Raw genomic sequence first — 16,477 nt, 5'->3', positions numbered from 1 at the left:
GCTTGGCAAGAGGTTATTTACAAAGTCAACAGAAGGGGCCTCAGTCCTCCTACAGCATCATGCAAACCTCCAGAAACTGTACAGCCTGTACCCAAGACACTAACAAAGGGTTTGATTACACAATCAACAGGTAGGTTGCATACTCCATCAGGTAATGGGTCCTACATTTCACGAGGATGAATCCTCTTTTGCCTGCTACAGTGTAGTAGTAGCCCACGCTCTTACACCGTACAATTCCTTGTACAAACATTCCATTTGCACCACTGATTGATAGGAACACAATCAGATAGGTTACATTGCAGAGAGAGAATAGAAATCTCATTCCACCATTAAGTGTAGCACGTAGCGCTGCCATGATGTAATATTGTGGGTGAGCAGGAGCTACAGCAGAAGCGCAAGGCTCTTCGATGTGAATTGGCACTCCAAGGGTTAACTGGAGGCGTTTTGCAAACACACATGCCAGGTACCCCATGGCTATTGCACATAAAATGACACCTGGTGGTTTTTTTAATTGCATTTCTTTTTTTCTTTGGGCTTCAGGGCAGACAGCACTCCACATCGCTGTGGTAAACCAGAACCTCAGCCTGGTCAAAGCCTTGATCGAGAGCGGAGGAAATGTTTCAGCCCCTCGGGCCACTGGTAGCTTCTTCAGATTTCAGTGCCACAAGTCATTCTATTTTGGTGAGCAGCAAAATGTAAGATGCATCCTCTGGTCTGTGCTATTTCACTTTTCTGACATGTTCATAGTGATTTTAATCATTGTCATTTGCACACAAGGTAGTAATCAACAAATCAAGTAAACAATTTACATTGATCATTTTTACTCAGATTTGACCGCAACTGCTTTCTCTGTTCTCCAGACAATACTCTTAAATACACCCCTTCTTTAAGGACCTAAGGTTAAACATCAGTTCTATAATGCCATTTTGGCAGTAGGAATTTGGTCAGTTACTGCAATTTTAAGCTAATATAAGGTTTTGGTAATTCCATATTTCACTTTTCATAGATTTGAGAAGGCGTGAAAAATTCCTATATAATTAGGCACTACAATGAAAAATCTGCCTTGGGCTTTAAACATAAAATCGATTTCAAAACGTTACACGCAGACATTTGGAGCTGCAAATGAAAACATGGAGTTTTGATATTCACAAGCTTTAAACCAGAAGCTTTCACTTTGCACTATTAATTTATAGTTTGACCTTAATGTGATTAAATTTTGTCCTCACTATAGAATATCATTTTAGCTTACAAAACTGTTAAATGTGTGGAGTATTAGCATATAATTTATATTAAATAAACACAGCATTTTAAAGTGTAAAAACCAGAAAACAGCTAATGGTTTAGCTTGCTCAGAGAGCTTTAACTGGGCCTTCAAGATTAAAGACGAATGTGCCTCTCATGAGAAATAGAGATGCCTGGCACATTTTTTAGCATGTAACTTCAGAGCCTTATCCTATTAGTTGCTGGTAAAATATTTAAAAAACAAAGCCCATTTATTTCTTGTCTTACAGAGACCAGAAAAGCACATGCATTTCAAAATGTATTACCATATTATGTTTTAATGATTCCTGCTTACATAATAAGTTCTTTTGCAGCTTGTGTTATTTGTTTATTTAAAATAAAATGTTTCTTTAACAGAAGGTTAGGAGATTAAGTCATTTTGAATAAGATTCAAATGCGCCGTGAGAACAGCGCTTGATGGATGACGTGTAACCAGCAGGAGGAGGTGGAGATGTACTTTTACAGAATGCTAGATTTCATTGGCGGAGACTAAGAAAATTTGACATAATTTTAGCAAACTTCTTACAGATTTATAAACGTGTTCCTAGTTTAGGAGTTTCAGACTTAGATGCAGAACCGAAGGGAGCAGAGCAGAGATGATTAGCAGAGAACAGATGCAAAGGAGGAGAGGGAAAACTTTGATGGAGAGCAGAACAGATTCAGATGAGGGCAGATTAGATGCAGGCTATGTTCCATTTAGACTTTTATTAAAAAACAGAGAAGCTTTATGCTTTTACAAACTGGCTTTACCAAGGCTTATTTGCTCTATGCTTTATTTCTCTTTATGAGAGATTCTGCAATTATTAATTATTGATTTAGCGTCATGCTAATCTCTCTGTTGCCTTTATTTTTTAACTCTTCATGGTTTTGACTGACATATTTTGCGCCCCATTTCATAGAATAGGGATTCTTTCCTTTATGGAACGAACTGTATGCATATTATTATATGCTGTGCGCTAACTTTATTTTTCCATTATCAGTTCTATAACTTTCATGATATATGATCAATGAATGAAGAATCTGATAATCTTAAAAAAAAATTCTTAAAAAAAACCCTTTAAAACTACTCACAAACTCTCATTATTGACTAAAATAGTTACTTATATTTGATTACTTGCCTATGTTTATGAAGGAGCTCTTTTGGTGAAAATACAGTGGCCAAGATTAATCACCTTGAGAATAGATATTGGCGTAGCAAAAGGGTAATGATTAAAGGCAACTGTGCCACATTTACTAAATTTTTTAAAGAGAGATTACCGCAAGATGTCCACGCTAGCAGATTTAAACATACAGTACCATCCTATCCATATTTTCCTCCCAAGAGGTAATCCCTCTCGTCTCTTTTATGGTATACAGGAAATATCTCTCCGAGTTTCATTTAGGTTTATGAATGAGTTGGACTTTGACATATTTATTTATTTACTGAATGAAAACTCTCTATGTAAATATAAAGAGCTCACGGGAAATGGCCTCCCCTGGCTGTATACCAACATAATTTATAAAATGATGGAAAAAAATCAGCTAGGTAGAATAAGCCAGGAAAAGTCCTCATGTCTTCTACCCCTTGCTGCCTTTAATTGTTGCCTGGTATTTTGATTATTTGTCTTTGCCCATTTGTTTGTTTATATTCTGCTTGATTTTTGTCTGTTCTCTTGCCCTGCGACAGCTTGCCTCCTGCAGTTTCCTCCCTTCTGCTTTCTGCCAGCCCCACACACTGCCTCATGGCAACCCTCCCACCTCACTGGACCTACTTAATGTAGGTCACAGCGGAACCGTGCATTGGAGGCATGTAGCGGGCATGCGGCTGGCATGCCGTCTGCGCCTGGACCAAGCCCAGCACGAGGAACCCTTGCCCACAGGCCATCCACAGATACTCCACCGCAGAGCTACGTGCCCTGGACCCAAGTACCTGCGACAACAACTGCTGCATTGTATCTCCTTAATCAATGCACGGGCCTTTTATCTGCAACTCATGGCCTCTGCAATGCTATACGTGAATTAATTTCACCACTAGCCATTGACTCTAAGCACTACATCTTCTTCGGAGACCTCAACTTCCACCTCGATGAACCCAAAGATGCAAACTTCACCAACCTCCTGAAGAGTATGAAGAACTTTGACCTCTCCAAACAGGTCACCAACCCCACACACACTGCAGGACACGCGCTTGACCAGATTTTCACTGCCTGTGACAAAGTCAAGAACAGTCATGTCACTGAACTCACTTGGACTGACCACACCATCGCAGGAATCCCATGCAGTACCTCTAGGCTCCCTAGTTCCTCCCCTTGCAGCTGGGACAAAGTGACAGAGACCCAATGGAGGAATGCCCCCAACACCACCCAGTCCGACTCTGCAACCAAACTTGAATAGACCGTCCAGAATTTCTCTGCCTGGATCACCAAATCACTGACAAAGTCACCCTCATCAAGCCAGCCAAGATGAGAAGATCCACTAAACAAGCTAGCTATACCTTACAGAAGACTGTTCTGGTGGCTGACAATATGAGAGATCTGCACAGAGGGTGCTTCCTACATAGACGGAGTTTGATGGTTTGTCCTCCATACATAAAATCACTCTATGCGAATAATTAAGAGTTTGGTGGTAATGATTAATTAATCTACTCTGACTTGTAGAGCATAAATAACCACCCACGAGGGTATCCAGGCTCTAGGTTCTTGCTGAGATCAGACCAAAAGCCAGGTCTCAGGACAATTAAACACAACTGAAAATCACTAGAAAGAAGAAGGCACACTAGCAGAGATCCCACAGACTGGGCCAACTTCAAGCCAGCCCTCAACAAATACCACCAATGCCTAAAAGACGCACAAAGAGGTGCCCTGGCAGACTGCAATCAAACAAGTTTCAACCCCAGCCAATGAACTCTTCAGCATCGTCAGAGTTCTCCCGCCCATCAGTCACCGAGAACATGATTTTCTCTTCCCAGGAACTCTGCATCATCCAGGCAGACTATTTCCACAACAAGATATCCACCATCTACAGTAACTTTGAAACCCAACCCCGACCTCAACAACCTCCTCACACCAGATGCCACCAACAACAACCTGCTCACTGCATGGGACCAATTAACCACACAGAGCACCACAGCCATCATGAACTCCATTCATTCTGGAGCACCCATGGACCCCTGCCCCAACTACTTCTTCAACCACGTGAGCAAGAAAATCAGATGTGAACTCACCTCCATTCTCAACACATCCATCACCATGGCCGTCTTCCCCGATGGATGGAAACACGTAGAGGTCAGACATCTTCTCAAGAAACCATCCACTGACCCCAGAAAGCTCAATAACTACTGCCTCATCGCTCTGCTCCCCTTCCCCGTTGAAGTCCTTGAGAAGGCCATCAACCGCCAACTCACCAAACACCTGTAGTGAAACGACCTGCTGGACAACTCCCAATCTGGTTTCGACACCAACCACAGCACTGAGACTGCCCTGATCACTGCCAATGACAACATCAGAACCCTCCTTGACTGGGGGATAGAGTGGCCCTGATCCCCCTCGACCTCTCAGCAGCATTTGAAACCGTATCCCACCACATACTCATCAAGCGAGACCACCAAAACTGTTTCCAGGGAGATGCCCCCCTTCCTCACAGGGTAAACCCAGAGAATCCGCCTATCACCCTTCACTTTGGAACCAAAGAGCATCATCTGTGGTGTCCTTTAATGTTCATCCCTCAGACCCACCCTGTTCAACACTTACATGCCACCCCTAGCCAACATCATCAGAACCCATGGCTTCAACATCATATTCTGCGCAGATTACACCCAGAACATCCTCTCGCTCTCAGAATACTCCTGAACCACGAGAACCAACTTTCACAATGGCATGATGAGCGTCGCTGACTGGATGAAGAACTGCCTGAAGCATCAACACAGGAAAGACAGAAGTACTGATCTTTGGGAACACCACCTCCCTATGGATTGACACCTGATGTTCCTCTGAACTTGGACCCACACCGACAGAACACACCTGCAACCTTGGCATCATCCTGGTCAGCAAACTCACCATGAAATGCCAGATCAAAGGTCTCCTCCCCCTGCTTCCACACCCTCTGCATGCTCTGAAACATCTTCGGATGTCTCCCTGTCAGCACCAGGAAAACTGTCACGCAAGCCCTAGTCCCCTAGGCTGGACAACAGCAATGCGTCCTATACAGGAATCACCACCTAACTCCTGAAAAAACTCCAAACCAGTGGCTGCTACGTAACGGGGTGGAGGGTCGGGTCATAGGAATGGGGGGGAATGAAAAAATAATCACTTACCTGTTTGTCAGCCGCTGCCTCTCAGTCCTCTTTGCCTGCTTTCTGGACTCCAGGAACAGGAAGCACCCAGGAATTACATCATCGTGCTGGAGGAATTCCCTTCAGTAAATAATCCTCTGGTGGCATTACACTTTAGGAGAAAAATAGATAATTTGGGAGGTTATTGGTTAACAGATTATTGGTTTTATTTAAAGCGGGGGCTTAGTATCTCAAGTGCAATCCTTTTCAATTAGAATACTGATATTCTACAGCAAGACAAATGAGAATGAATGATAAAAATAAATAAAGGGGGTGAAACGCATTAGGGAGTGCTGTGTGGAAAAGAAAGACTATGAGTTTTGCTTGTGAGGAGGATATGTTGGAAATGTATCTTTCGGAGGAATATTTTAACCCTTTGCTGATATATGATATGACCAATTCCTCACACTGTGGTAGAAGTTGTATCCCTGCACTCTTTGACTTTACTTTCTTCATATCATTGTAGCCCTGCTGTGCCCTCAAATTACTGTTTATGTTTTTCATCCATCCCTGACAGGTGAGCACATTTTATCGTTCGCAGCGTGCGTAGGGAGTAAGAAGATTGTTAAACTACTTCTTGAAAATGGAGCCAATATCAGAGCTCAAGACTGCCTGGGTAAGACATCAGCAAATATACTGGTGATAGCAGGCTGAAACATCTTAAAGGGGCTGCACCAGAGAGCTAGCTAGAGTGGAAACAGTGGAGAAGGGTACTTAACTGCTGCCAAGACAACTGTCAGTGCATGCCTCAATGCAAGCGATATCATTATGTGTGCACTGTGCATCTGCTCTTTAAAGGATTATGTAAACCATACCTCTTCATGATCTCTTTATAGTACTGTGAAACTTAATTCTGAATATTAATGCTTCTGTTTCTTTAACTAAAAAAATCAACGGCAACCATGAACAGTCTATCCAGGAGACAGTTGTATGCTTCAAGATCACCAGATAGTTTTAGTCTGATTTACAGGAGGGTGGTAACAGATAATCTGCCAAAGAAAATTGTTCTCCCTCCCCATATTAAATGTCTTACTCATGTACTTTAGAGTTTAATGTTCAGTCGGTGAAGATACCTCATGCTCTACCGTCAGGTTCATCAAGGTGTGTTGCTAACTTTGATAAATATAGTGAGTGTACAAATGTCCTTTCTACATTGTCAGATGCATCCCCAATTATGATGAACATATCCATTGTGAAACAGCTTAAAGGAAAAGTGGACTTTTACTAAAAGTTGAGCGTAGAGTTCTTAAAATGCCTACAGAGAGATTAGTAATCACTTCCTAGCAAGTTAAGGCTAAAAGATATGTGATAATGGATCCAGTGTGGGTTTATGTATCAAGTGGCCATGTTAACTGACAGAAATTGTACTATCAATGGTATCTGCAGGTTTTCAAATAATTTCTAAAGTGAATCCTAATAACAAAACAGCTGTTGCCTGAAGAGCAAACTCAAAATGTGGTCAATCTCTCTCTGTGTGGCTGAGAAGCAGTATCCACATCTTGAAAAATTCTGTATCAGTCTCGTGCCCCAGCTGCCAGATAACTTCTTAAGAGACCCTTGTGTGAAGTGATCTTTAAATTTGCTAAACTAATATGCTTAAAAAGTGTAATTTATCAATAGATTATGAAACATGAATATTAATGAGGTAGGTCGCAATTTGCGACCCCCTAGGAATCGCAAAAATCCCAGGGATGGTAGCCTCCTGAGATTAGCAGACCACCATGTCCGTGATCGCTTTTAAATAAAGCAATCTTTTTTTTTTGTAAAGCAGCCCGTTTTCCCTAAAGGAAAACGACATGCTTTACAAACAAAAAAGAAAAGCTTTTTTTCCATTTTTTAAGAGCAGGCAGTGGTCTGTGGGAGCACTGCCTGCTCTTAAAAATAGTTTTACAAGCATCCACAAAGGGGAAGGGGAATGCGGTCACAAAACATTCATACATACCGATGCAATTCGGTATTAGGAAGGGAAGCCCTAAACACTCCCCTTCCTAATACCGAATTGCAAACCCAATTTGCGATTCAGTAACAGATTACCGAATCGCAAACTTAGGTTTGCCACATCGGAAAAGCAATTCTTGCATTCGCAAATGGGCAGATTCTGTGAATCTGCCCGTTTGCGAACGCAGAAAGGCTTGATACATCTGGCCCTAATAATTTTAAAATAGTACTTAAATAAAGTAAATAAAACTAAATTTAATGATAAATATAACATACATTTCACATACTTTATTATTAAATACCCTTATCAATACAATAACAATTAATGTAACTACACCAAATAAATCACATACCAAATAAACAGTGAAATAATTTACATAAGTATTTACCAAATAAATACTTAATTAACATAGGAAAATTAAGTTAATTAAAATATAAAATGAAACAACTCACCACTAAACTGCAAATTAGTAATTAACATTGTACAAAAATAATACATATATAATAAATCTCAAAATATGGTTAAATTAAAATAGCATACTTAATTAAGCATTTGCACAATTAATTACAATTTAAACATATAAATAATTAAAAAATATATTGAAAACAAAAACAATGATTTATCATTTAAATAACTTTTCACACTATAGGCCTACAAACCCAACAACCTAGTATTACAATATACTTTATTAGTTAGTTGTGAAATCTTTCAATTACACATTAAAAATCACAAACTACAGAAAAAGAACTGAAAACACATTATTTCATAATTGTAATACCTACAATTAATGTAAGTGCTAATATTAATCAAATTAGTTAAATCAATGTTTAATAAAATTAAGTTAAATTAAATTATAATATATTAAATAGTTTAAAAACAATATTATATACATAAAAACAATATTCTTACCTTCGATAACCTGTTCAGCAATATTTTCTGAAGAGATTATGGGCCCGATTATGATATTGGGCGGTTGGACCACTGTCAGCTACTGCAGCGGTCAGGAGATTGCAAAACAAGTGGTCGGTGGTTCAACTGCCCAATTACGACATGACTGCCGTGGTGGTGGTCCCAAAGTGCTCCTTTACACTGCAGCTTGTGCTGGGGCCCAGGAAAAAGACTGTAGAACAAGCTGCTGTGTTAAGGAGCACTTAGTGCACATCCATGAACCGTGTGCCATGCACCATCTGGTGCATGGCACATGGTGCATGGATGTGAGTTGGGGCACAACATGTGACCCCAAGGCTACTTTACAGAGGCCCACAAGGGATGGGGGACCTGTTTGGGGCCCCCAAAGTCCCTTTTTGGCAGCGTTTTCCTGCCGGTCGGACCGACATGATAAGGCTGTTGGAAAGGGACATTGAAATCCTGACAGCGATGTCTGCCACGGCTCCACCGCCATTCAAGGGTTACGATTCCGACCGCTGCTTCTATAGGATTGGAATGCGGCAGTCGGACCGAAGGGCAGTCTGTCAATGGGACGGCCACTGACGGCCTGTAGAAGGCGGTCCCACTGTCATCATAATGTGGCCCTATAATTTTTTCTAAAGATTTTATTTAGTAATAGAGAGATTACATTTTTGATGTAATGTTTAGGTTATGCCACAAAATTGAATGAATTTTTGTGCAATCTACCGTCTATTATTAGATAATAATAAATGATGCTCTGTCCTGTGTTTCAAAGGAAAGGTAAAACCAGTGTGCCAGTGAAAGGAATTCTGTTTGCACATATTATTTCCAAATTGGAGCCCAGCATGTGAACCAGGTGTAAAAAAAACTCAGACAACACCCAGTAGAAATGAATTTTGTCACATGGTTTATATGAGTTTTATTTTAGTGCTAAAGTTTAAAATACCATATTTGTAAAGAACAAACAAACACTGCTATATTTACCATTCATTGTTTGCAAGTAATTCTGAAATATCTGAGGGATGAAAATAATTAATATTTACATAATCGGATCTTTCGATTACTGAACTCAGTAGTTTGAATCCCTAATGTTATAATGGAGACCTTGATGTAATGTGATGTTTATGTTATGCCACAAGATTTATAAGGGTGTCAATTCAATGTAAGAGTAGATTGGTTTGCTGGACATTTAAGGAAGGTATTAGGAAAATTGCTGTATTAACAGCAAACTGTCTTGTTACAGTTCTGCGATTTCAGACACAACACTGGAAATTGCAGTATGTTGGAAGGCGAGGAGTGGCATCAAAGCACCTTTAAAATGGAGTTTAGCGGTAAACAGGAATGGCCCGTGCAGGTAGGAGTGGTGGAGCGGGGGAGTCGACAGATGACAACGAGGTAATGTTAAATAAAAAAAGAAAACCACTTACCTCGGTGATGCGACAAGCGCAAGGTAAGTGGTTTCCTTTTTTTTCTTTAACTGTACCTCGCTGTCTGTTGACTCCCCCTACCCCACACCCCTGCCCCACCTCTTTTACCTGCATGGGCCGTTCCTGGTGGTAAACGACACATGTGGTTAAAGACCTGTTATAGACGAGTTATAATTTTCAGCCTCCTTAAGATTATTACTTAACATTGTATTAGAGTAGCAGATATGTGCATTTGGGGAAGGGTGTTGGCTTGAAAAGTTAGCAGTAAAGATAGCTCAAGTCAAACTGAATATATATTGTTCAATTTAAAAATGTTAATGGTGTGGAATAAGTTAATATATGTTTTTGCAATAAACGAAAATTAAATTAAATTGAAATGAGAGATGTAGAGGAGCTTTATGATGAGATAAGTGCTGCATACTAATAACAAGTATTTTTTACTTTCCTCATGGAAAACAATGCAGGTAGCACAATAACTGGATTTATAAACACTAGGTCAATGGCTATTTTTTATTAGTTCCTATAAGAAATACTTCAATAGAACAATTGAGGAAATAATCTAGTAAGGAGAATAGTACATTTTACATTAAATTGTCTCAATGAAAAAGAACTTTCTAGAAACTAATTTCAGAATCACATACAAAATTAGGTGGACATGGTATCAGAGGATTCTATGTTATCGAATAATATAGATTGAGCTTAAGTAATCACTCGATAAAAACTGTAGTTCATTTAATCAAACAGACTTTATGCTCACACTAATCCTTTAATGTGTTTATGATCTTTGTTGGCTTTCATTGGACAATTCACAGGAAACACCGTACTCCACATCTTAATCCTTCAGCACAATAAGAACCTAGCCTGCCAGATGTATGACCTAATTGCATCCTATGACAAAGTTGACAGCGCCATGCAGTCTCTGGAGAAGACTACAAATAATGAGGGACTTACACCATTCAAAATGGCTGCTGTGGAGGGTAACACAGTGGTGAGTAGTCACAAGATTTCTAACTCCAAAGTTCACATCCATAGAAATTGATATACACCACATGGAATATGGACTTGTATCAAATAATACCATACTGTTACCTAGAAGGTTTAGAGCATACTTTTCCATTTCTTGCCCCACTAGGCAGTAACACATTTCTCCTCTGAAGCCTAAGGTGGTTAGCAATCCTTGTGCTTTAGTCAGAATTAGACACTTTTCTGAATTGTTCCTGAATATTGACCGCAGAATTTATTCTAAGATCAATGTGATCTCTGATATTTTATATGGTTCTATCCCTGGAGGGAGAACCAAAGCATAGACTAGGGTAGCAATTTCCTTGCCCAATCATGCTTAAACCGTTGTAAATTCTCTGGTTTCTGTAGTTTGAATCTGTTAGATGCTCAAAATGAATCTTGATGAGGTTAGCTGGCCTACTACGACTTTGGATGGCATATTTACCGTAAATGGAATCAATTAATTGTAATATTATAATAATTGTCTGCTCTATATGTGTCGCCAGATTCTTATGGAAGATTTATGATATTCAGATACAGTGACTATTGGTATGCTACTAAGATTTCTGCTACGTAAGCTATAGAATATCATACCATATAACATGATCCAATTTTTGATGTTAGTCTGCTGTTGAAAAGCCTGAGAAAATCACTAGCTTGTATCAGTCTCCACTAGTCCATACTTATCCATACACATCTCAGTGTCAAACTGTGCCCATTCAAAGCCGGAATAGAGATCATAAAACTATAATTATTAAGATTATTTGTGCAGTCATGACAACATGGAAATCACAACCTATTTGGCGCAACAGTATTTTGATTAAAGCAACTGTGCTTTCAACATATTTATATCTGTTTAGTTATCTTTCAAATTACATAGCTGTGGTTTTTCAAATGGTTCAAAATAGGTTAACCCACAAAACATGAAATGGAAATATCCACAAAGGGATTAGACCTTTTTTGGCTGGCAATATTGGATTGAGATTTGTCAATGCCAAAATTGCAATTTTTAAGACTGCAGCCATGAGCAAACCTGCAGGATTATTCACTGAAGAGAAACTTATTACCAGAGAGAAAATTAGCTTAAAGACAATAGGCAGACTATGCCAAACCTGGTTTGATATGAATCAAGAAGTTTCTATCAATGTATTACCTTTAAAGGAGTACCTAAATTTGCCAAAAATGCCCTATCAACTAATACGTTATCAGAGAAGAAAATGAATAAAATGCAATCTGGCAGGTCTGTGTATTTATATCTGATGGAGACCGTGCAAGATTTTTCCTGCTTCTGAAGAGGAGATTCTTCAAAAATATTTAAGACTGTGAGAAAACATGAATAGTAAATATATGGTTCCAATCTTCAGTTTTCTTATAAAAAAATAGATAAATAGTTGCTAAATTATTGATTTTTGTATGTTGAGTTTATGTTAGTAACTAAAGCACTGAGTAATACATTGGTTGTGAAATACCAGGAAAACTTCATTGATGCTGCTCACAATTACAAAACGTATATCAATATTGAACAAAAATTAAATTTAACTCTTTAATTTTGAGCAATTTTGGAGGTCAAATGTTTGCACATATCAATTGTATTTCGTGGACTGTAATGGGATTCTTTATTGTTTCTGATTAATTAAAATCATAACAATTGTAAAAAAAAACCTCATGAGCAAAAATATAAACCAACTTCCATAAGGCACTGACAGGATGCTTGGACCAATGCACAGAATTGTTTGTTTAGCTTGGGAAATACATCAGACAATGTAAAACATTAAAAAGCCTATTGAAACTATCTTCATCATATTTTGCTCTAATTCTGCCATTAAGAGTGTAATTAGTAAACATTTATTTAGTGTAGGACAGTGGCCTAGAGTTTCACTAATTATTGTGAGTCACTAAGTCTGATTAAGTGCTGGTAACACCCAGGCTGTGATTGCAGATTGAACATTGCTTCTCTATTTCCACTTGCTTTTCCTTTGGCCTTATAATGGTTGACGAAGTATGGATAGTTAGATATCACTAAGTATTTGGCATACGAGATGAAAAATGTTGCTGCACACACAAACTCAGTAATATTACAGGTGTGAAGGGTGAACTTTATTGCCTAGGCACAATTACAAATCCCATTTTCTGTATACAAGGGTTTGAGAAGTAAATGGCAGTCAGAGTTAAATGCTTTGCAGCAGCAAAGTGGATGTCGATTGGTTAATTCTTGAAGTTACAGAATCTGCAGAGTGAGTTAGCATGTGTCTGTACCAATGGAGTCAGTAATACGTAAAAGGTAGGACCATCAGTCGTGCTTCCAATATGTTTTGTCCGCAAGTCTGATTGATTGTCACACCTAAATAATACTTCCTTGTGCTTGTGTCATAAAAATAAGTTATGAACTTGGCATGACCTGATGGGTCAATATTGTGTTAGTCTGTAGGTCTCTCAATATAATGTGGGGTTGCCTCATTAATTTAGGTTTTAAAGTTGTGAAGGAAGAATCCTTGTAGGACTTGTCTTTTGTAAGCATGTGTTTTTTAAGGTCTGCATTTGCAGAGATTAAGGGCCTTATTACGAGTTTGGCAGTTCTCCAACCCTTCATGTACCCACTCGCCCCCCGGATTATGAGTGTAATCCAGGGTAGATGGGAAGTGCTGCTGGAGTTTCATGGCGGCAGCTGAGTAAGGCTCATAGGAGAGCCTTAACAGCATACTGTTGCCGTCACACCATCTGTAGTACATTCCTGCATGGGGTGGCAAGCATGCCACACTGTGCCGGAATGGGGGTGCAGTTCCAGGATGGCACAGCATGTGCCCCCTGCATGCACCCCCAGGCCCAGACGCGACAGGGAGCGCTGCTAGAGTTACCTTAGTTGCTTCTCTGCCACCCTTTTGATGGCAGGCTCTCTGTCATGAAGTGGGCGGTGGAAAGCCAACTCATAATATGATCAGCAGTGCCTGCGTCAGCACCGCCAGCATATTGGGGCCGGTTGCAGACTGCTTGATCCCGCGGAAGCCAGCTGTCTTTTGTTGGTCTGATCGCTACACTCAGAATACTGCGGGCGTACCCGCAGTGTTGGGGGTGGTTGGACCACCACCACAAGTACGGCGGTCCTCAGGACCGCCGTACTGTTAATAAGGCTGTAAGTAAGTATGTTAACTACAGATTATTAGTCGTTATTAGGCCAACTTTAGGGAGTCTGCTTTGGCATGTGTGATAAGATGGTTTTTTTTTCTAAAGCAGATATGCCAGCCAACTCATATGTAAGCACCTCAATGTCTAAGCGTATCTGGTGCAATAGGTGAATTGGGGTAAATTGAATATAATTCTATGTACTATACACTGTAGTTTATCTAGATTCGATGAGAAGTGTGAATAAAAAGCCTGGTGACATTTTGATATTGTAGCTAAAAATTTAGCTTCTGTGACCCTTAATATTACCTCTGCTGGGTTGTATGCTGGAACCACACATACTATCACAACGCACACCTTTACCACTCAGTGCCTTTACCACGGTGCCTTTGCCAAGCAATGCCGTCACCACACATTCCCTTTACCACACATGCCTTTATAACAAAAATGTAAGTATATATCAGGTAAGTGAAACCCCCTTTTTATACATACATACACATTTATATAGTATATAACCTACCAGCAAAAGTGGTTATAGTTAGGACCAAAGTTTCCTGAGGAAAAGCGTTTTTTGTTTTGCCAATAACTTTGGCGCCGCTTGACGAATCTTCACGAAAGTTTCAAAAAAACGTCCTCTTCTTGGTTCAGTTGCGGTGTTGGAAATTTTGGGGTGATCCGTCAATTGAGGGCCAAGTAGAAAGTGTGCTTTTTATAATTTGCTGTAAATCCGTTCTGTAGTTTTAGAGATATTCAAGTTTAAAAATTATTGATATCTAGGAGCCCAGAATCATACTGAAATCCTATTGAAATTTCATTGGCTGCCAACACTTCAACCAGGAAGTGTTGACAGTCATTTATGGATTCTGCTTAAAGCTGAGTCCCATGAACAATGAAAATAAAGAAAAGGAGGCCTCTTGGTGGGGTCCTACAGGGACCCTCCCAGGGTCACAAAATACGTTTAAAAAATCTTGCAGAAAATGTTAAAAATGTTAAAAAAGATGTGTTTAATCTCACAGGTCTTTTAAAAGAAGCCTCCAGGTGGGCCAAATCCCAAAACTGAAAATATGTGGGAGAGTGCCAAAGTGGCACCCCTAATGTGCCAGGGACCACATCCTTCCCAGGGTACACAATAATAAGCATGCGGTGGCCCGCATGGTGCCCCCACAGCCCAAGAGACCATCACTTCCCTGGAGCTAATGTAAGGGGGACCTTGCGGACTCCCTCTATTCTGGGAACCACCACCTCCCTGGGGCTTTTAATTTTTGATATGGGGAGCCTCACTGATGCCTGGGCCCTGGGGACCCGGGTCCAAACTTGTTTTTTGTAAATGAGAATGGGGCTGTGTGGCCCCCCTCCTGGGCCATTCTTGGCCCCGGAACCACCACCTCTCCAGGGCAGGCCCTTAATGAAGAAAGGAGGGGGCTGCACCAACAATCAGTGGTGTCATTTGAGATGTCATGATTGATGTCACTGACCATGTCATGAGTGATGTAATATGTGAGGTCATAAGCAGTGCATTGCAAGGGTCTAAGTTATAGTTAGCTCAGGTAACTACAGCTGCTGAATTTCAATGGTTTTGAATGAGTGAAATCTCAACCTAACTATAACTTCCCTGTAACCTTTATTTTTTTCAGTTAATATAATATTTTTCCAGCTTCTATTTCTAGTCACCAGTAGGTAGTTATAGAGTTATAGTTAGGACCTAGTTTCCATAGACAAAGCATTTTCTGTTATGCTAATAACTTTGGCGTCATTAGACGAATCTTCCTGAAATAAAAAAAAACTAGTATGACAGTCACTTCAGGTACTGCCTGGAAAGTTTCAGACTGATTCATCAAGCAGGGGCCCCGGAAAAGGGCGAGGTCTCGAAACTAATTTTCTCCATGCAATTTAGCATTGGGATTTTGAATACGACTATAGCCCGAACCGCTGAACGTTCAGTACTTTAGGAGTTATTATAGCAAAAAGATTTATATAAATCTAAGGACACAAATCCTCTGTGGATCTACCCATGCACTCATTCAATCACCCAGGCAAAATCCATGCATTCACCCAATCACCCAGGCACTATCCATGCACTCCCCTAATCACCTAGGCACTACTCATGCACTCATCAAATTTCCCAGGCATTACCTTGCACTCATCCATTCACTCAGGCACTACCCTTGCAATCATCCATTCACTCAGGCACTACCCATGCACTCATCCTTTTCACATCCAATCAGCCAGACACTACCCTTGCACTCATCCATTCACTCAGGAACTACCCATGCACTCATGAAATCACCCAGGCACTACCCATGCACTCATGAAATCACCCAGGCACAATACTTACACTCATCCATTCAATAAGGTGGTACCCATGCACTCATGCAATCACCCAGGTGTTACTCTTGCACTCATCCAGTCACCCAGGCAGTACCCATGCACTCATCCATTCACTCAGGCACTACCCATGCACTCATCCAATCCCTCAGGCACTATCCATGC

The 16,477-nt window shown here is 40.2% G+C and overlaps 1 protein-coding gene across 1 annotated transcript in view; it reads left to right on the top strand.

Moving 5' to 3' along the window:
- LOC146856926 (transient receptor potential cation channel subfamily V member 6-like) overlaps window positions 1-16,477 on the top strand; it is a 288,989-nt gene that overhangs the window by 45,053 nt on the left and 227,459 nt on the right. Inside the window, exons 4-6 of the mRNA XM_085646781.1 lie at window positions 541-681; window positions 6,108-6,206; window positions 10,678-10,853. Of these exons, the coding sequence (XP_085502907.1) occupies window positions 541-681; window positions 6,108-6,206; window positions 10,678-10,853 (416 nt within the window). The remainder of the gene's footprint in view (window positions 1-540; window positions 682-6,107; window positions 6,207-10,677; window positions 10,854-16,477) is intronic.

The sequence above is a fragment of the Triturus cristatus genome, chromosome 3_2 (assembly GCF_964204655.1).
Source record: "Triturus cristatus chromosome 3_2, aTriCri1.1, whole genome shotgun sequence".
In the NCBI taxonomy this organism is placed as follows: Eukaryota; Metazoa; Chordata; class Amphibia; order Caudata; family Salamandridae; genus Triturus; species Triturus cristatus.
The sequence above is the reverse complement of the archived record's forward strand: the minus strand, read 5'-3'. Positions and strand labels throughout refer to the sequence as shown.